The sequence below is a fragment of the Rhinoderma darwinii genome, chromosome 11 (genome assembly GCF_050947455.1).
Source record: "Rhinoderma darwinii isolate aRhiDar2 chromosome 11, aRhiDar2.hap1, whole genome shotgun sequence".
Classification (NCBI taxonomy): domain Eukaryota; kingdom Metazoa; phylum Chordata; class Amphibia; order Anura; family Rhinodermatidae; genus Rhinoderma; species Rhinoderma darwinii.
This window is the reverse complement of record NC_134697.1, coordinates 75762473-75784072: the sequence shown is the minus strand read 5'-3', so window position 1 is coordinate 75784072 and position 21600 is coordinate 75762473. Positions and strand designations below refer to the sequence as shown.

At 39.1% G+C, this 21600-nt stretch overlaps 1 protein-coding gene across 1 annotated transcript in view; it reads right to left on the bottom strand.

The window, feature by feature from the left end:
* Positions 1–21600, bottom strand: part of CHAT (choline O-acetyltransferase) — a 91973-nt gene that overhangs the window by 37496 nt on the left and 32877 nt on the right. Inside the window, exons 6-9 of the mRNA XM_075842808.1 lie at positions 21125–21305; positions 19896–20073; positions 13451–13620; positions 6446–6546 (exon numbers count right to left, since the gene is read on the bottom strand). Coding sequence (XP_075698923.1) covers positions 6446–6546; positions 13451–13620; positions 19896–20073; positions 21125–21305 — 630 coding nt within the window. The remainder of the gene's footprint in view (positions 1–6445; positions 6547–13450; positions 13621–19895; positions 20074–21124; positions 21306–21600) is intronic.

Below are 21600 nucleotides of genomic sequence, written 5' to 3'. Positions count from 1 at the left end.
GGGAACGACGCCTTTGGGCGCAGCATCGTTCCCCTATTCCGGCTGGTCCCCATGGACCGTATGGGCCGTCTGCAAGCGTCGATCGTAACGTTGATCGACGCCTCCAGACCGCCCCACAATCCCAACCAGTGCTTCACGGCCATTGAGCAGTGGCGCAGTTTAGCAATGCCGGCCACCACGCCCCAGATGCCGGGCCCATTCCATCCAGGCCCCAGATGCCACGTCCGCATCCCTATATGCGCCCCATGGTTCCCCACTTCCCTGCCCCAACATACCACGGGCAACATCAGCACCACTATGCTGGCGAGGAACAACCTCCACAGCTCCAGGTCCAGCATAGTGGTGCTGAAATGCCGGCGTATTCGTCCCCGGGCCACCAGTACCAACACCTTTGAGTGTGTTGGAGGACTGATATTTTGACGCCATAGTTGATTTTGATGCAGGGATGGCAACTCGCCGTCTTATGTATTTTTGATGTATATTATACACCATGTTGGTGTTTTTGTTGGTTATGCCATATGTTTGTGTGTTTTCCAAACACATTATTAAAAAAATGGATGTTGATTGGTTAGATTTCGTGTTGTTTTTCATTGATACCCCTCAACACAATGTTTGAGCCACATTTCCTTTGGCTATACCCTCTCACACTTCTGGCCTTTGGGCCCAATGCATACACACGTGAGATGAGGTTTTAGTTCATCTCTCGGGGTTTGACATGGTTTGCAAGAGGTGCGAACGTTTAGGTGCTGTCATGGGCCCCGAAGCAAACTAAGTACACTTGCAATTGGACTTTCCTAACTTTAGGCCGCACATCATTCTATCTCCAGAAAGAAGGTTGCCAATTTCAAAAGTCCTGCTCAAACCCCGACAGATGTAAGCTCGCAACCCGCGTCAAGGGTCCTCTTGTTTTGCAAGTCCCTAACCCAACACAAACCCCAAAAAAAACAAAAAACCCTGGCCACATGTGACGTGTGTAGTGAAGCCGCCAAACAACAGAGAACCCTTCAAAGGTCATCACGCACCCACGGGGCGGCTCCTGATCGACACTCAAAATATGGCGGCAAAGTATCCCTCACGCGAAGGCCGGATGAGAGAGATCGGCCGAGAGGAATAACCGGGACAGTGTGGCTGCTGCCTGCATGTATTATGATATATTCAGCATCAAAGGTAGCATCATTAATGCAGCAGAAGTTATGCAGCCCGACACACGTTTGTATAACACGTGTCACATTCTGCATGGACAATTGCATTGTCGTCAGAAATACACGCCACCTGTTCGACATAATGCCAAAGGCACATTCCACACATCGACGAGCTCGGCAGAGGCGGAGATTAAGGTGCTAAACCTGCTTCTCCCAGCAAGCAGGGGTTGGGCCAGCTGACCTATTTGTAGGCTGGCTTGCCATTAATCCCCTCTGCGTTTTTGACGCGCGTTGCAAACGCTAGTCGTGCGCGCATTTAAAACGCAACAACGCTGCGTATACGCAGTCAAAACGCAATGCCAACGCGCGCAATACGCTGTGTTTTATGCGCGCGCAAAACGCACACGCTCGTGTAAATGAGGCCTTACAGTTATAACAGCCATTTGTGGTTGTTAATGGTGCCCCTGAGCCTGTGGGGAATTGGCTGGAGGTAATATTTTACATGAGTGGACAGTTTGGGGCCAGATTTTTGTAGTTCCATGGACTCCCCTTGCTCATTATTTAAAATTGCGTGTCTTTTATATATAAAATAAACCCAAAGTCTCAGTGTTATTTTGAGGAGATGGAGCGTTATTGGTTATGGTCACTTGAGCACTATTCAGAGGAATTAGTTACCTTAAATCTTTGACACAATATTCTAAACACATTGCTATCAAATTCATGTTATTTTGCCACGTTGTTTGATTTTTTTAATTAAAATCTCTGAGTAGTAGCAAATGTGTTTATGTGCTCTATAGTTTTCAAAATCCGCAAAGGTATAAACTTACAAAATACATGATGTAATCTACGTACATGTTTCATTTGTATGTCAAAACATGCATTTTGGGTGGAATTCCCTTTTAAAGCATACATAAAATATTCCACCTTCTGCTGAGGGTATCCCAGTCTACACAGCAAAGCTGAAGAGTTGACTGCAGAAAACAGGAACTGTCAGCCTATTATTTCAATACTGGAATATTGAAAAAAAAAAAAAAAAAAGAAATATATATATATATATATATATATATATATATATATATATATATATATATATATATGTATATATAGATAGATAGTTGTATGAAAAATAAGAAATGAATACCACCAAAAATGTTAATGTAATGATAGCCCTAGATTTGGGCTATAGTAGTGCCAGTAGGGGACGGTGTGAACCCTCCTTGTCACCAAGGGATTTGACTTGGGGCTACACCAGGGAGCAGAGAACCCCCGGTCTTCACCCTTTAAACCCTGTACAGGGATGTGTACTTCGCTGCTGGGTACACCCAGGTCGCTACCCCAGGAGTAGTATCCCTTGGTGACGGCTGATGTTGCTGTTGGAATATTATCAAGTGGTTCAATTGAAAGATGGCGAACATAGTAATTTTAGGCAATAGGTCAAATACTAAATTCTATTGTAAGCAATGCTGTAACACTTTAGAAGAACAGAAGACAGGTACCTTTGTATCTTTGACATATTATGAAGAATTCTACAATCCTCTCTACTTTGACACTACAGTATTGTATGTCCTGATAAAACAGTGATTGGTGATTCGAGAACTTGCTGTTTCCGTTCTGATTTATGATGGCGAGCAGGCTGTACATGCACAGCTTTGAAATCAAGTCAGACATCTCTTTCTGTAACATCCCCTTAATTTCAACAAAGAGTGATCTCAATTCTAAAACTGTGCGTAACTTTAGAAAAATACATGGATCGCACATCCACTTTATTAACATTGATCTATTGCTGCTAAGCAAAATTTATAAACATTGACATGAAGAACTTTGACATTGTGATCAAACTGTATAAGTCCACTTGGAACTTTACTGTGACCTCTTTTAAGTGGGTCTCTATTCTATTAGGCGCAGCACTGCATGACTGCCGCCACAGCCACATCAGGGCTGCAGCCATGGAGCGAAACGTGTGGAGTTGGACGCTGTCTCTCACACCATCCATATCTCTTGCAAAAAGCAGTCACAGGCAAAGGCGGTCCGGTTAGGGAGGGCACATACTGTAGCAGCTGTCATATGATGACCGTGCTGTATGCTCCTCCTGCTTCAATCTGTGTTAGCCTGCTGCAAATAATAAGAAAATGAGTGAGGCTCCTGCTGTATCTACTTAAGAAGTGGGGAGGGAGGACTGCTCTCACCAGCTGTGACTAGAGAGGGGGTAAGCCAGCTGTGTTTACTGCAAAAGTGGTGGGCCAAATCTAATGACTGGTGAAGGGGGCAGTTGGGAACACAATTTTTCCCCACATATTTAGGATCAAATCAGAGTCCATCAAATTTAACGAGAATTGGTTTGTACATTATGAAAATATACAATGAGCCCAGATGTTAAATAGACATTAATAGTCAGCTTTATGAAAACATGATTACAGTACGAGACAGTTGTCCCGCAGCCCGGCAGTGACACCGAGCGTCATAGATAAGTATGATGCTAGGAGCCCGGCTCCCTGCACTTTGTTCGGTCCGGGACATGGGGCCGACATGCGGACTGTATATCACGGACCGAACACAGTTGTGTGCTGATCAAATCCCCGATTCCATTTTCTGAAATGCAGCCTGAAACTTGCATGGAACCTCCAGCATGCTTCACTGTTGCCTGCAGACACTCATTGTTGTACCACTCCCAAGCCCTTTGGCGAACAAGCTGCCTTCTGTTTCAGCCAAATATTTAAAATTTGGAGTAATCTGTCCTGAGCACCTGCTGCCATTTTTCTGCACCCCAGTTTCTATGTTTTCGTGCATAGTTGAGTCACTTGGCCTTGTTTCCACATAGAAGTTATGGCTTTGTGGCCACAATTCTTCCATGGAGACCATTTCTGGCCAGAGATTTTTGAACAGTAGATGGGTGTACCTGGGTTCCACTGGTTTCTGCCAGTTCTGAGCTTATGGCACTGCTGGACATCTCCCGATTTCAAAGGGAAGTGAGCATGATGGGTATTTGATCTGCTGCACTATTTTCTTGGCTGACCACTGTATCTACAGTCCTCATTGTTGCCTCTTTCTTTGTGCTTCTTCAAAAGAGCTTGAACAGCACAGCTTGAAACCCCAGTCTGCTTTGAAATCTTTACCTAGGAGAGACCTTGCAGATGCAGTATAACTATCTTGTGTCTTGCTGCTGTGCTCAGTCTTGCCATGGTGGACCTGTGACATGAAACTGTCTTCCCCAACATCACCTTTGTGGCAGAGTTTGGCTGTTCCACACCCAGTTTTAAGCCTCCTACACAGCTGTTTCTGTTACAGTTAAAGACTGTTTCAACCTACATATGAAAATGATAATCATTATCATCATCTGTTGATTATAATTGGTTAATCATACACCTGACTATAATCCTACAAAATCCATGACTATGTACAAGTGTACCTAGAAGAATTGATGCTGTTTTGAAGTCAAAGAGTAGTCGCACCAAATATTGATTTCATTTCGATTTCTCTTCTGTTTATTCACTTTGTATTTTGTTTACTCCTTAATGACCGGGCCTGAAAAGACCTTAATGACCAGCTAAATCTTTCTGTTTTGACCTCTCTGCCTTTCAGCAGCCATACCTATTTTATTTATTCATTGACGTGGCTGTATGAGGCCTTGTTTTATGCAAGAGAAATAGTATTTTTCCCCCACAGTTTGGGGGTAAAAAAAAACTTTTTTTTACGGCGTAAATATAGGAAAAAGCGATTCTCTGCATTGTTTTTCTTGTTTATTTTCTATCCCGTTCACGTTTCACGCTAAATAACCCATTAGATTAATTCTTCAGGTTATTACGGTCATGTACATATCTAATATATGTAGGTTTTTTGTTTTTATTTAGTGTAGGGGCAATAAAATTTATTTTATGCACAATGATGACTTTTTTTTAATTTATTTTTTTGTTACTTTTTTTTAAATCCCATTAAGGGATAACTTTATTTATAACTTTTTTTTTAACTTGTAAATGGAAAAGACAGCCCTGGGGACTTTTGTAGGTCCCCAGGGCTGACTGCAGAGGGATTCCCCGGTGTTTGATCGCATCACCGGAATCCCAGTGATGCGATCAAAGAGGGGAATACCCTTTGATCATGCTGTGGTCACGGACCGCGGCAATCAAATGGTTAAACAGCTGGGGTCCGAATGTTTTCCGACCCCAGCTGTATACAGGAGGCTGCTCTAAGATCAGGAGCTGTTAGTTACAGCTCCTGCTTAGAGGATGAGCGCTCACACGAGCGCTCATCAGCCTGACCTACAGCGATGCCAAAAGACGTTGCTGCAGACTAAGCACCTGCACCGCCTGCCGTCAAAAGACAGTGGGCGGTCGAGAAAGAGTTAATTGATTAAAATAAACTATTAACACTTCTATTTCTGAAAGCGTTCTTACGTTGCAGCATTTTTCCACAACTGTCTAAAACTTTTGCACAATACTGTATTTATATAAAACACCAACTGCAGCCCCCGCCCACAGTGATAGACCAAAAGCTTGAAAATTGCTGGTGGAATTTCAACAGTGATAATATTAGAAAATGTCCAAGTATAAAACATTTAGTTTTTTTCTGTTTTTTATTGATCCAGATATTTTAGTAAGTATACTAAAGTTTTAAGCTTTACTTTCCCCAGTATAAAATAACTAAATATATCTTACTAATTACATAAAATATAATGTCAGATTAATATAAAGTGTTCCAAAATATATGGATAGCAATGACTGCCAGCATTACCTTTTATGTAAAGCAACTCATGTTTCGGGATTATTGGCCCATTAACTCCTATGGGAGTTACAGAAATTGGCGAGCATAGTGAGCTTGGCTGTTTGTGTAATTCCCGGCCACCTTACTATTGAGTCACCGCCTGGATGCGGTGGCTAGCAGCTGCCACTCTAAGGTGGGACGAGCTTGGGGGGGTCTTCTGTTCTGGATATAGTTGTGGGTACCAGAAGCAGGACTCTCCGACATCTATGGCATATCGAGTGGATATGCCATAAATGTCTAAAATGGAATACCCCTTTAAGTCCTGATCCTATTAATGTAAAGCATTTCCGTACAATAATAGAAAAAAGATAAAAACTACTATCTTACACAATGAAATACATGTTTTTCATATTACAGCACATGTTGGTTCAGCCTCACTGACAACTTTTGCAACTGCAAGAAATTAAAATCGAGTTGCTAATAATGTCATCTAATACTTGTATATTCTATTGTACAATCCGTGGGCAACATTCAGTCATTCAAGAAGAATAACATGGAAAGAAACAAATGTAAAATGTATTTCAATAAAGAAGGTGTAAACTCACATGTATCTCAGCAGGTGTTCTGTACATTGTACAAGGACTATTCCATCAAAGGGTGAATGTTCACATATGGTCCCACAAACTCCATCTCTGCCTACAACAAACTGAGAAAAGTAAAAAAAAAACAAGTGTCAGGGTGTATTCACATATGCAGGTTTTGATCAGGTTTTTTTTTTTTTTTTAAATCCAGCAGAGGATTAATAAGAAAAGTAGAATCTGTCCTTTGACTTTAATAACTGCAGAAAAAAAGCTAAACCAAACCTTATCAAAACCTCCGCCGCAAATGCATTATGGTAAGCCCTCCAGATATGTCCCCACATTTACCTTTCCAAATTGCCCCAAATATTACATTCGCTATATTAAATTAATACTTTGCTGAATACTACTTATTCACGGTAGATCTGAAAACGTATAGAATATATGGGATATGCAATATAGCCGAAGTTTACTGCAGATCAAGTGAGTCTCATGAGAAGTGGGTGAAGTTTTAATGGTTTGCCTGAGATTTTGTCATCATATTTACTTTCTGTAAAATTCTACCTTTTCTGCCAGCCTAAAATTGTATAATGTATTCTGCCAAGATTTAAATGAATATGCACCTATTTATTTATTTATTACTTATCATTGTTTGGGTCCAATTGCTTTTATCTTAATTTCATTTTTTGTAGATTATTTTCAGAATGTGCGAAATGTATTTAACAAGTCTTGCAAGAAATATACCATCATTTGCCACGGTGAGCTGCTGAATAAATGGCGTGGGTGTGTGCCTCTTCCTGAGAGTGAAGATTGATGTCCCACAGTAAAGGCATTCATGTCTTTTATTATAGACTTACTGTCTGATGGTGAAAAAACACAACGCAAATTAATACTGCTGTGACTCACGGTCTCATTTATTTGTGAGGCCCAGTCATTGCTTATTTATTTTTTTTTTGAAATTGACGTGGTACGATTTATAAAAATGTGTTACAATGTGAGGGTATGTTCACCCGCAGTGACCAAAAACATCTTAAAATTCTGAGCTGTTTTCAGGCGAAAACAGCTCCTGATTTTCAGACGTTTTTGTAACAACTCGCGTTTTTCGCGGCGTATTTTACGGCCGTTATTGGAGCTGTTTTGTCAATGGAGTCAATGAAAAACGCCTCCAAAAACGTCCCAAGAAGTGACATGCACTTCTTTTTCGCGGTCGTCTTTTTATGTGCCGTATTTTTACAGCGACGCGTAAAATTAAGGCTCGTGGGAGCAGAACACCGTAAAACCCATTGAAAGCAATGGGCAGATGTTTGTAGGTGTATTAGGGGCGTTTTTTCTGGCGTATTTTGAGGCGTAAAACGCCAGAATTACGTCTGAAAACACTGCGTGTGAACATACCCTAAGGTGTATTTTCTGAGTGGTGCTTGCAGGAATCCATGTACATGTTGCCGAAACAAACTCATTCTGATGAATGGAAAAGATTTTCTGTAACAGAAATTACTTCAACAAATCTGCCGTGTGTAAACAAACCCTTAAGCTGGGTTCTCACGTCGAGGTTTAAATGGATTTTTTGTTGCCAAGTGCAGCAAAACCGAACCATATGGCCACGACTTTAAGAAAATCACAGCAAACAAAAGAGGTATTTAAACTGCAGCGTGAGAACCCGGCCTAAATGGAAATTTCTATATGGTAGTTTTTAAGCACTTATCCTTGTTCTCCCCAAATGTCTACCTTGCATGTCTCTGTACCCTACTAGCCCCCCTTCCCTAAAAAAAAAAACCTCTACAATATTTGCAATATTTAGAACAGATTTACTAATGGAATTAGGTGCAGTATAATTCACTATTTGTATGAAAGTTGTAAATAAAAAAAGTCCCCGATTGCCCCCTTGATCCTCCAAAAAAAAAAAGAGTTATATTAGTAGAAATTATCACAAAGTTAACTTACCCATGTGTGCATTATATATGTGGGATATTGTATTCAATTTTATCTCCACAAGCATAAAGAATAAATAAAGTGAAAATTGTATGTGTTTTTGTTTTTCATAGGTTTGGAATAGGATTGTGAAACGTGCCTCTCATGTTAATTAACTTTCTTATACACTGGCCAAGACCCTAGCAAAGTAAAGGGCTAAGGGGATCACATCTGACTACTTTCGTTAGTTTGTAGTTGCGAACAGATGGAAGTAACTCCTTTCCCTCATAATTTCCCAGTGGTAACTATAATATGGTCCATTTTGCCGTATACCTGTTTGTTCTGAAACATCTGCATATGTGCCTGTTTTTTATTAAATATCTGAACAAGGTCCATCATTACACGTTTAATAAGATTAATCAAGAATAAAAGCACATCAGGCTTCGCTTTATAAAAGAAGTCCCATGTAAAGTAATCTGAAATTAAATAGAGGCAGCCTAGTGATGGTATAGGAATTTTTTTGCTGCTTTCTGCCTTTACTTTAGATACTCCCTATAGCACAAGACCTGCCACAGTCTATCACAGACAATAGGTGGGACTTTGTAGGGGAGAAAAAGAAAAAAAAAGAAAGAAAATGCACAGCACCACAATAGTGCAGATAAAAATGGTGTTAACGGAACAAAACAAAGGGTGAGGTATAAGCTCACCTAAAAGAGTTCTGCTTGGTCAGACACAACTCTGATGCGTGCATGGGTTAATAGGAAAATAGCTGCTGCCAAGGTCCGACCCGGGAAACGAGGATTGTTACCGCCAGAGTATAGTGAGAAAAAGACCAAAATTGGACCTATAACAGTGCTGCTGGAATTTAATAGATAGGCTACGCGTTACGACATCGACAAGATAGCAGCAGCAGCCTAGCGTTACCAGGGTGGGAAGGGCCACTGCTTTTGGCCTTTCCTAGCCTAATAATACCAGCCTGCGGCCGCCCCAGTCCCTGTCCATCACTGAAGATGGTCGGATACAGGATTTTAACCAGCTCTTCCCGGCACCCGTGGTGGCGGTGGGTACTAGGGTAATAATGGGGGTTAGTGTTAGGGATTTAACGGCTAACATTAAGCTCCGCCTTAGTAATGGACGCTGTCAATCAGCCAGTGGCCATTACTAAGGCAGTAGTAATAAAGTTTAAAAAAATACAAGGACATAAAAAAATATTTTATTGAAATAAAAACCCCCCACACAATCCTTGTTATCCATTGTATTGAGAATAAAAAAAAGATGAAATCTAACAACCAAACCTTTAAAAAAACACAAACACACAAAAAATAATTGTAATGCATAATAAAGCAAATCAATTATTATCTTACCTTTCCTGGGTTCAGCGCTGAAGCCGCAATGTCAGCGAGCTGGGCCCTATGTCTAATCCTATCACGTGTGATACAGTCTGCTGAGCCACTGTATCTAATCCTATCCATAGCTATATGGTCAAAGTGCTACAGATATGCTGTCTGTCTCTCTCTCTCTCTCTCTCTCTCTCTCTCTCTCTATATATATATATATATATATATATATATATATATATACACGCACACACATATTTTTTTTGGACATATGTTAGTACATGGATACTTACTGCTGGGACCCTGTATCGAAGTCTATCATGTGTGATACCATCTGCTGGGCCATGTATCTAAGCCTGTCATGTGTGATATGGTTTGCAGAGACAAGGTGGGTATGTGGGACTACCTACAGGGGTCTGCATGGCACTGTCTACAAGGGAAATGTATGGCAGGTGGACTGTGTGTGGAGCCATACAGGGGGTTATGACACTATTTACAGGGGGCACTGTGTGGGGCACTCTCTACAGGTGTCTTTGATTACTGCCCCAGTCATTAGTTTGCTTGGGGCCCCAGAAATGCCAAATTTGCCCCAAGAATATTTACTGCCAGGGCCCTGTATCTAAGTTTATCATGTGTGATACTGTCTGCTGAGAACAATGCATCCAATTCTATCCAGCTGTGTAGCAATATAGAAGCCTTAGTCTTATACACATGCTATCTTCGATATGTAAATATATATCTCGGGGCTTGTGCCCCATATCTTTTAAGACCCTGCACACAGGTGCAACTCGGATGTAAAAAACTACTGTTTTTCACGTCAGTGTTTGCATTTGTGAATCTCGCCTTAGAGTTATACTTAACTCTGATCTATCCTTGCTTCCTTACATTCCACCCATTGTTAAATTCTGTCACCCTAACCTAAAATACATCTCTCGTAGCCGCATCACTGACACTGTTAAAACACGAATCGAGGCCCTAATTATTTCTTGTCTAGGCTACTGTAACTCACCAGTAATTGCCATTCAACTAAACAAACTGGCTCTGCTTTACTCCTTCATGAATGCAGCAGCCGAGTTGATATTTCTCTCTAGCGGCTATACTAACGCTTTCAGTTGCTTATTACACTAGTTATCTGTTTCTTGCTTAATTACATTTTAAACTACTCTACTAAGCTACAAAGCACCGCACAGTCATACATTTCATCTCCGTTCACCAATGCACTTGTCCTCTTCACTTAGTCTATGACATACGAGTCTAATCCTCCCTCTTACATCTTCTCACTTTTGTCTGCAGGACTTCTCCTGTGCTGCAACCATTCTGTGAAGATCACTGCCCTAGACCACCATACTTGCTCCTAACATTACCAGTTTTAAGCATGCCCTGAAAACTCATGTCTTCCAAAGTCCCGTCCTCAACTAGGTACCCATGTCGCATCACTTTGCACTTTATATAGGTGTTGGATCAGATACTGGCTGAGTGACTGATTTATGCAAATGTATTTATTTTCCCTGTACCAACACAATGGGTTGTTCCCCTGGTCAAATTTAGCACCATATATATATGGTGGATTACACCCATCCCATTTAGATTCAAAGCTTTTATGGGCAGGGACCTCTCTCCTTTTATCTCATTGTTTGTTCATTTGTTTTGATTATTTGTCATTTTACTTGCTTGTTACTTTAATACTATGTAACCTATGTGTGTAAAGCATCATTTCTTGTTCCCAAATGTTTCCATGAAGATCTTGCATTAACTGCAAGTGTTATTCAACAATAAAGAATTTATGTGTGCATCACTCTCCCATAATCATGTTTTATATATTGTTATATGTAGTAAGTATGCTTGTACTCTTTATATAAAAAAAACTAACCATGTATTATATCTAACAGTATTTCACTATAATTATTTATTATATATAACAGTATTTAACATTATTATTATTATTATTATATCCAACTGTATTTAACATTATTATTATTATTATTATATCTAACAGTATTTCACTATAATTATTTATTATATCTAACAGTATTTAATATTATTTATTATGTCCAACTGTTTGCAGCCACAGTTGCTGTATCTTTGTCACTTATATTGCATAACACATTTGTGGTAAGATTTGTATTGCATATGTTAAGAAAGTATGCATTATAGTCCCACCATTCTTGAATAGGTATATTGGGAAATTGTATAGTTACCTAATATAATTTTTTTTTCTGTAATTGCTTTCTTGTTGTATCTGCGGTAGAATTTCCGCAATAACCTGCCGGGTGGCAGAGAATTTCTAATTCCTTGCAATTGCCCTAATGACTCTAAAAAGGTCTGCAATTTTTTATGGAATTTATGTTTCAATTCCTCACCATTTTCACACTCTTGTTTACATTTTGAAGCAGAAAACCTGTACAAACCTAGTCCTGCTATCAGCTGAGACGTGGATACAATTGTATCCAGTCTAAGGGTACTTTTACACGACCAAACGTGGGCCGTGTAAATGAGCGCTGATCAGCGCTGATCACATTAGCTCTTTTACAAAGAGCTAGTATGGGGACGAGTGCTCGTATCTACGATTGCTCGTCCCCATACATTTCTATCTTGTTGACAGCACGTCTCCCTGTTTACACAAGGAGATGTGCTGCCGACTACGATAATATTTTGGCCACTTAAAACGATACAATCAGCTGAAGAGCGAGCTTTTCCCCGATAATTGGCCTGTGTAAAAGGGCCCTAATCAATGCTCTGTGAACTGAATATATCCGCAGCAGCCACACAAATCTTACAGTAGTTTGCTACAATGTATTAGTTAAGGATATTTAGCTCACAGAGCATTGCTTAGACTGGGTACAATTGTATCCAAACAAGAATGTTCTCATTTGCTGACGGCAAACAAAAATATCTGCAAAATATCTTTATTTACGCAGTGATTAAGCATTATAAAACCTTATACAGTAATTAACCCCTTTTCGCCCTGCTTGTATATTGTGCTGCGCGGGTCATTTTCTACATACTATTACACAACAGTACAAGCCATCAGCTACTAATGCTAATGTTAATTAATAATTATTCCAAGGAATTATACAAGCCATCAAACAATCGCAGCTTTAAGTCCTAGTGGAACTAATAAAAAAAAGTTAACAGTAAGTGCTATAAAAATTATACAAAATAAAAAATATATATTTTTACATTGGAATTATTTTATTCAGTCAAAATAGTAATCTGCAAAAAACATATAAATACATTTGGCTACATCGATGAAAAAATAAAAAAGTTATGGCTCTTGGAAGGCAACGATGCAAAAACACAAAAAAAAGATGCTGCGTCCTGAGGGCCCAAAATAGCGTCCCGATGGGCTCTTGAGTTTTCTATATGCATTGCCATATTGCGTTGGAATTAATTTAGAGCTTTTATTATCCTGTTTTGAAAATCTCCTTTTTACCTGGTTACCGTTAGATAGACTTTCTTTAAAACATTTCTCCTTTTACACATAGCTTATTATTGTGCAATACATTGGTTTTGTTTAAAGATACGAGTATAAATATTTATTGAATTTGGATTGGTTGCTCAATTTTTGTAGGATTTCCATTTTGAGGGACTATAGCCATTGGACATTTATCGGAGTACCCATGAGGGCATATTTCGTATCTTTAAGAGATTACGTTTTCAAAACATAAAAACTAGAGAACCCTTTAAGAATGCATCTTTGTAATAATACTAGTTCCATCTGCATAGACTAAATTATGTTAAGATTATGCAGCTCAAAACATGGGTCACTTTATGATAGAGATATTACCTGCATAGGCTTGTCATACCATCGATTGCCTCCATTTTTGTCATAACCTCCACCATGAAGAAGCTGCTGTGCCCTATTGGCTTCATTAAGTTCTACTCCTGTTTGTGCATCCAGGCAGACAAGACACATACACCTCTCAATCATATCTAGAGAGTCACGGTTGGTAGAATCTGTAATACACATATTGGAAAAAGAATTGAGCAAAGACTGTTCAACTGACCAAAGAAGTAAAAAAGTTATCAATCCCACTCTAAAAGATGATTTCTAAAATGTATATTTTTGCTTATAAGTCTAAATCTTTCTGACGAATGTACATTTTTTCCATAGTTATTCCTGGTATAACGCTCTGTTCTTTATTCTTAACCCAAGAGTGGACCTGGATGCTGGTCCCCAGCTCATGTACTGTAGTTGAAAGTTGGGTACCGGCTCAGGAGTTGTGATGAAGAGCAGCAAAGCGTAGCGGGAACAGACTTGAGTGACACTATGGAACTTGCCGAAAATAGTCACTTGTCGGAAAGGTTTGACAACAGACAAGGAAGATGAATGTCAGAGACTGTTATTAAGCTGGCTAACCTGGGTTGCGGAGTCTAAAGAATTTCCCATTATTTACCTTTAATCCCAGCAAGGAGGTATAAACTTTGCTGGCAGGATTCCCAAGTTATGTTCCCCAGGATAGTCCTTAATAGACGATCGGACTACAGATGGCTGCTATAATACAATATCTTGGTCAAAGAAATTTGCGTTGCTAACAGGCGGGCAACGTCGGGGACAGAAATCCGTATCAGGATGCCGGGTCAATCCATAGGTCATGTGGAGCCCTTGGCTACTTTGGATTCAGCAGCGCTGATCGCAGGTCGTATGGATGTGGATGCGTTTTTTGCACAATGCAATCTCCAGGATGAGTTGCAGGTGATGGGCACTAAAGCTCTTGAGAATAAGGTCATGTTCCTGTCCGAAAAAGAAGTTAAATTGTTTTGGACTGTTAACTCTTTACAATCTTATAAAGACTGCAACAGATCGCCTAGAGGCCTGCGTATATACAAGGAAATCTCGCAGTATCATGATGATATGGAATTTGCTGCACGGTGGAAACAACTGCATGTACAACATTCACTCAATTTAACTGAGTTAATACTGACCCGCACTGAAAAAGAATATACATCTATAAAGGAACAACTTGGTAAAGCCAAAATGGAATTAAAAACGAGACTAACTGAAATACAATTCCAAATGTTTATTAAAAGAGTTGATAAGAAGGTTATTCCTATTCAGTCGGAAATAAAAGAAAGAAAGAAAGATAAATTCATCCGAGATAAAGGTGATTTTGATACCGGTCACATTTTCAGTTGGGGTAATCGGAGGATACGAAAATTTAGACGTCAAAGGATCCAGCACAAATCAACTGATTACTGGACTACTGATTCAGGATCAGATTCTAGCCATGGAGAGGAAGTGACCAGGTATGGTCCGTTGATGGACATTTCTACTAGTCCTGTAATTGAGGGGAACAACAACCCTTTAGGAGGAGCATCAGAAGGGGTCGTCAAAGGCAGAAGAGGCAATTACGCAGGAGTCAAGCGAAAGCAGGTCTCTTGGAGACAGTAAGAGACTGTTCTTCTAATAATGAAATGTCTATATCTGGCTTAAATGTACCTGTCTCTACCAATGCAACAACTGTGATTAATCTGTCCGATCTTATTTTGACTCCAGATTGTCTTTCTCTGCTTTCAAAAGGTTTCAATTATTGTATAAATTCTGAATTTGATTATACTAAATTCGAAATAGATCTTTATAAATCAATACGCAAGATGAATTTGCATCGGGTTTTTTCTGGTAATGTTTCTGCAAAAGTGCCTCCTATTGGGGAAAGGAAGGTTACTGTGGGTACTCTTGGCTTTAGCTTAAATGATAATTTTTCTGCTGAAGATAGAAAAATGTTACATATCTTAATGGATGTCCCTATTGAAGAGGTGGATTGTGAACCACAATCGTACAATATTGAAAAGTTTCAGGGTGGGAAACCATCCACCTTCAACCCTCCTTTACCTGCCGGTTCACAATTGGATTTATTTCAAAAAGAGGTTTTACGTGATGTAAAATGCCTCATTTATCCTTTAGCCACTCCCAATCTATCAGTAGAGGAAAGAAAGGCATTGAAATGGTTAAGTTCTAACAAAAATGTTATTTTGAAACCGGCAGATAAAGGAGGGAATATAGTATTACTGTCAAAAGAATATTATATTCAGGAGGCTCATCGTCAGCTAGATGATAATTCGGTCTATGAAATCCTTAAACAGGAGCCAACTTCATTATACCTAAGGTTATTGAGATCATTATTGAGAAAAGGGGTTGAGGGTGGTTTCTTTTCTGAAAAATTCGGAGAGAAATTAATTATACCATTCCCCAATAGACCATATTGGTATTTCATCCCAAAGGTACATAAATCAATGGAATCCCCCCCGGGCCGCCCTATTATAGCGGGAATTGGATCAGTTACTGAGCCACTTTCACGCTATTTGGATTGGGTAATGCGCCCATTATTAAAGAATATTCCTTCCTATTTACAGGATACACAAGATTTCTTGTCAATAATTATGGATTTTGGTTGGCAAAAAGGATTCAAATTGGCTAGTATTGACGTCGAAAGCCTATACACCCGTATCCCTCAGGATGCCGGTGTACAGGCTGTTAGACGTCAATTGCAGTATACTAATAGTGATCATGCGTTTATTGACTTCATATGTGAGGCATTACAGTATGTGTTGAGCCACAATTCATTTCTATTTGATGACATCTGGTATCGACAAAAGTCGGGAACGGCTATGGGTACCCCCGTAGCTCCGACTTTTGCGAACTTATTTTTAGCGGATTTTGAAGAACAAATGATATACAATCTTTCTAATCCCTATGCCAAATACCTACAGCTATACCTGCGTTATATAGACGACATTTTTGTAGTGTGGTCTGGTACACAGCAAGAGTTCCTAGATTTTGTAAAATACCTAAATGCAAATTCATCCAATATGAGTTTTACACATAAATTTGGTAATCAAGAAATTGAGTTTTTGGATGTATATGTTACAATAGAGGGGGGAGCAATTCAGACTAAAGGTTATCGAAAACCTACAGCTACCAATACATTATTGCGGTATGATAGCTATCACCCTAGACATATAACTAACTCTTTACCTTATGCTCAATTTTTACGTCTAAGACGAATTAATAGCAGTGATTTGACATTTTATGAACAGGCAGATGAGATGAGTCAAAAATTGGAAGCTAGAGGTTATCCAGTAAAATTGGTAAAAGAAGCTCTAAATAGAGCTAGTGAGATCAAACAGACATCGTTATTCCATCATAAAAAACAGAGTCGAAAAAATCCTATTAAAAAAGATCAGAGATTTGTTCTATCCTTCGGTTATAGCCCAATGAGTGAGGTTATCAGAACAAGTATTCGAAAAAATTGGCACCTAATTGAGAATGATCCATTACTTATGGAAGTCGCAATTAGGAAACCAATCGTATCCTTTCGTAGATGTAAAAATTTAAAAGACATTTTAGTCAGGGGACGTTTTTCCCAAAAAGAGAAGTGCAAAGAGAACTGGTTGACAGCTAATAGTCCAAAGGGTAACCATAGATGTGGACAATGCAATTATTGCAATTCCATAATACGTACAAGGAACCTTAATTTAGGGGGCAGTACGTTTGAAATTAATGGATTAATAACCTGTAGGACCCAATACGTTGTATATGCAGTGATCTGTGACTGTGGCAGATTTTATATAGGTAAAACTATACGACCCATGTATGTAAGATTTCGTGAACATATAAGATCATTAAACACATGTGAGGGATGCCCTAGGCTGATACAACATATGCAGGAGAAACATGAAAATAACGCTCGATGTATGCGATTTGTGGGTATAGTTCACATTCAGCCATTGGCTTTAGGAGGAGACAGACACAAATCTCTGTTGCAGAGAGAGGCAGAGATTATTTCTCTGACAGGTGCACTAGGACCGCTCGGTCTCAATGATCGTAATGATCTAAGTTCGTTTTTAACATGAACCTTATTTGTTTTTAGATGATTTGATACTGAAATATTTATATTTCAAGATTAGAATGTATCAGTTGCATGAACCACCATAATATACTGTGCATTTCCCTGTCTTTTTTAATTTTTTGTTATGTAACAATGTGTACTAATTTGTAAATAAAAGGGCAGGTGAAGGAAGTGACGCCAGGGCCTTGAGAAAGCGTGTACCAGCACGTGAAACGGCCGTAGGCAATTCCACATCCTGACCAAAGATCTTTTTTGTAATAAAGAAATTGTTTGCCAGCTTCGGTGAGTGCCTCGATCATTCCTCTACATATCAATCCATAGGTCAATACACCGATTATTGGATCAAGTGAAGTCTAGACAAGCCGGGTCATACCCAGCGACTCGCCTTCAAATGAATGGGACCATGCTGCAGTGAGAAACAGTGAAGGGGCCGCATTCTCAGGATCAATGAGGGTTTAATGTGTAATATTTTTGCTATTTTTTTTTTGTCAGTCCCGTCTGTTAGCGCTACCTCTTTAGGGCAAAACTCTGAATAATCACTCCAGCTCAGCTACAGCATTCAGTGTGATCTACTGAAGTCACAAATCTCCCATAAAATTGTATAGAGCAGCATCGTACACGCTTGACCGTCACTCCATACAACTCATAGCATATGTGCTGGTGAGGAAGAACAGGGCACTAAGGTGGTCTGTAGTGGTAATCGTTGGTACTCTCTTGTGATCTAACATTTATTCCATATCCTGATCATAGGTGATAAATGTTTACTGTAAAACTCTTTCAACTCTACCCATCTTCTAACATTGCTAAATGTAGGACAGCAGAGTACCTTTGTTGGCTGAGATGCCGGCTAGATAACTGATCCATGTGACGTTAGTTATAGTCCCCTCTGAACTTATAACTCGCTGATTCCCTGAACAATATCTGCACTTTGTACCTCCAGTGTTCTCTCCCTCTTTTTTTTATTGTAGTAGGTGTTAGTGATTGTAGAGCTGTGGAGTATGTTTGCACTATGTACAGAAAATAAAGGTTATCATTATTGTAAATGATGGGACTTCCACCATGTTGTTAACATTATTGATCTGTTTTGGGCTGCACATTAACTCCTGTGAGCTACACATGTTATTGATGGATTTCTTACTAAGGATTTTCTTCATGTTTTATAATAACTAATTTTCTACTCCACTATCTGGAATATAGAATAATCCAGCACCGTTCTTGGTCCTCTAGTTGACAAATAATTGGTATTTACCTATGCATTACTAGTTGGGATGCATTCACATTTATATGTGAAATTATAAAACCTAAGAAAGAGTGGTAGGTCATTGCATGCTGCAAATACACTATTGATCAGTTGGTAAATGTGGTAAATGAAAACATTATTGATCAGTTAATAATTCTATGTCCTGAGTTCACTTGTGCTCTGCTTTTTCATCATTCACTAAGTTTACAGTTTTTTCATTTGTTGTAGCTTGTCATGTTAACAGATGAGCTGTAGGTACCTTGTAAAGACTGATATAATTAGCTCAGCGAAAACAATCATTTCTCGAGGATTTCAGGAGGATTTTGCTTTGTGCAAATTATTGGAATAACTCGGTTAAGTCTTTAACTAATGCCGTCAAACAATTGCATGTGTCTAGAATTTTGGTTGTAATAATGTTTAGCATGTAGACAAAGCTACAAAATTATGCATTTTAAGATTGCTGAAAAGACGTGGAACCTCTTATGAATATTTATTTAAAAGAAATTCAGAAGGATCAGAAGAGAACCTGTTGCTTTAACATCTCTACCAATAATGCTGATTTGGAGGGAGAAAAATTGCGGACCAAAGTACAGCGCTGCTAACATCAATTTCAAGTCCAGAAAAAGCGGTGATAAATGGGATTTATTGGGTTTAAAATAATAAAGGCAGTTTGAGGCTACGCGTTTCAACGCTGGACTAGCGTCTTCATCAGGCCAAGCCTACTACTTGCACAACCCCAAAGGTGAGCATTTGATTGACCATTGTTCGTTTGCTCATTTTTTCGCTTGTGATCTGCACCATGTGGCGCCGTGGTATTTCCTCGCTTTCTTTCAATGATGCCTTTTGGCTAGAAAGGATTATGGGGTACCTTCTAATATTCCATTGTTTGTTTGGAGTCAGAGACAGCACCACAGGATTCCTCAGGAGCATTGGCAGAGATCATGTGATAACTGCTGGGACTCCATAGAACTAGGAATTACTTTCTTTTCACCCTGCAATTAATCACTTTGGGGGAATGTTTAGTGGATGTAACGGTACCCACTAGTATAAATTTATTAGGGTATCATATTGATGACCTTATACTATCACATCTGTCATAGCAACAAATTTGCAGATACAGGTTTGAACAATAGTTAGCTTACCTTTCATTAGCACCTCCCTCGCCTGTGCCCATTCTGCTCTTCCATCTGATGTTAATAATCCAATTGGTGGAAGGCGCTCATCTTCATTTTCTGCCATTCTAACTATTTTCCTAAGCTGAGTGAATAGGTCACCTTCACTAAGACGTCGGAAGTTAATAACAACATCTAGCACAAAAAACTGGGGGAAGAATATGAGATAAAGCATGAAAGGCCAAATATATATATATATTTATATTTATTTTTTCTGTGCATCCTTTTTGGATGAATAATAAAATACAGATAGACACTGCCTAGCAATTTGTACAAGAGTTCCATTATTCCTCATATTTCCGAACAGTGGTACGGTATAAATGGCAAATGTATGTTGGCAATAAGTAAGGGACAGATGAAAGCAGGTATGACTGCAGGATCAGACTACACAGAGTGTGGTTGTTGTCTGTAAACATGGAGATACATAGTTCTGCACTAGACACAAAGTTATGGAATTTTTTTCCTATTAGATGCTTAGTAACAATACTAAAAATGGCTACAACATGGATTTATTGTAATGATAGTTTTTTTTTAACATTTTGCTTAAAGCGTACATAACTTTTCAGGGGATTTTCCGAATAAGCTGTCATATGTGTGTACATGAGTAATAACAGTATTTCTGGCTATTATGTTACTTATATGTGGCATTGTTTAGCAGTTTCCCACCCTGCAGTCTCTATCTCTAATTCTCAGTTGTCTCAAAGCTAGTGGATGGAGTCTAACGTCTATCATGTCTTCTATACACAGCACATATACAAGTGGAGAATCCTGCTTTCCTATCTCTATCTATCACATGTATAGAAGCTGCAGCAGCATGGCGGACATGATACAGACCAGTGTAGCTGAGACTCCAGCACTGGGGTGACATAGAAATCTTTCCAGCAGCGTGTCTGTGTATCTCTGCTCCTTCTTCCATCCCCTGTTTTTACTTTGATTTTACTTTTTACACCTTATGATGAAGTTGGTGCAGTTTTAGATATAACATTTATTAATTATTTAAAGGAACTTAAATTCCCTGAGGTTACTGGTGAATAACCTAGTCCAAATAATGTTAATAAGACCAAATATACATTGTGATGCACCCGGTGATTACAAACAGGGGCTTCTGACAATCTGCCAACAATAGTATAATGTGCATTGACCCAGTCTACCATTTTAACTCCGGTCCAAAGTTTTGGTTTATCTGTAAAAGAACATACCTGGTTGTTACATGCAACAATGATGTGCTCTGGCTCGGGCATAATACTGCTTTCCTGAGCCACAAGCGTATCCTTTGCGCCCCCTGGAAGACGGTAAGAAGAGAATAGCCCATAGTACTGCTTCATGCACATGGGCTGCCCAGACAGCTGACCTCGAGCATAGTCTACAGGCAAAGCATGCCTAAAACATTGAATGAAAGTATTGTTATTATTCTCCAATCCACATAATGTCCTAAAAATAATATTCAATTATATTTTTAGATTAAATAGATCTACTGTATATTCCAATTATGTCCCAAGTGATGTGCACAACCTTTAAAGGGGGGTAATATGGTATAAAACCCAGAATTATACCATATCTAATATAGTACCAAAACAGAACCAGTATCTTTTTCATTTTTCCGTTTTTATATAGGGTAAAATGGGCAGAAATGAGAAGAAATGCAAATCTTTTCTTTTTCCTTTTCAAATTTTTT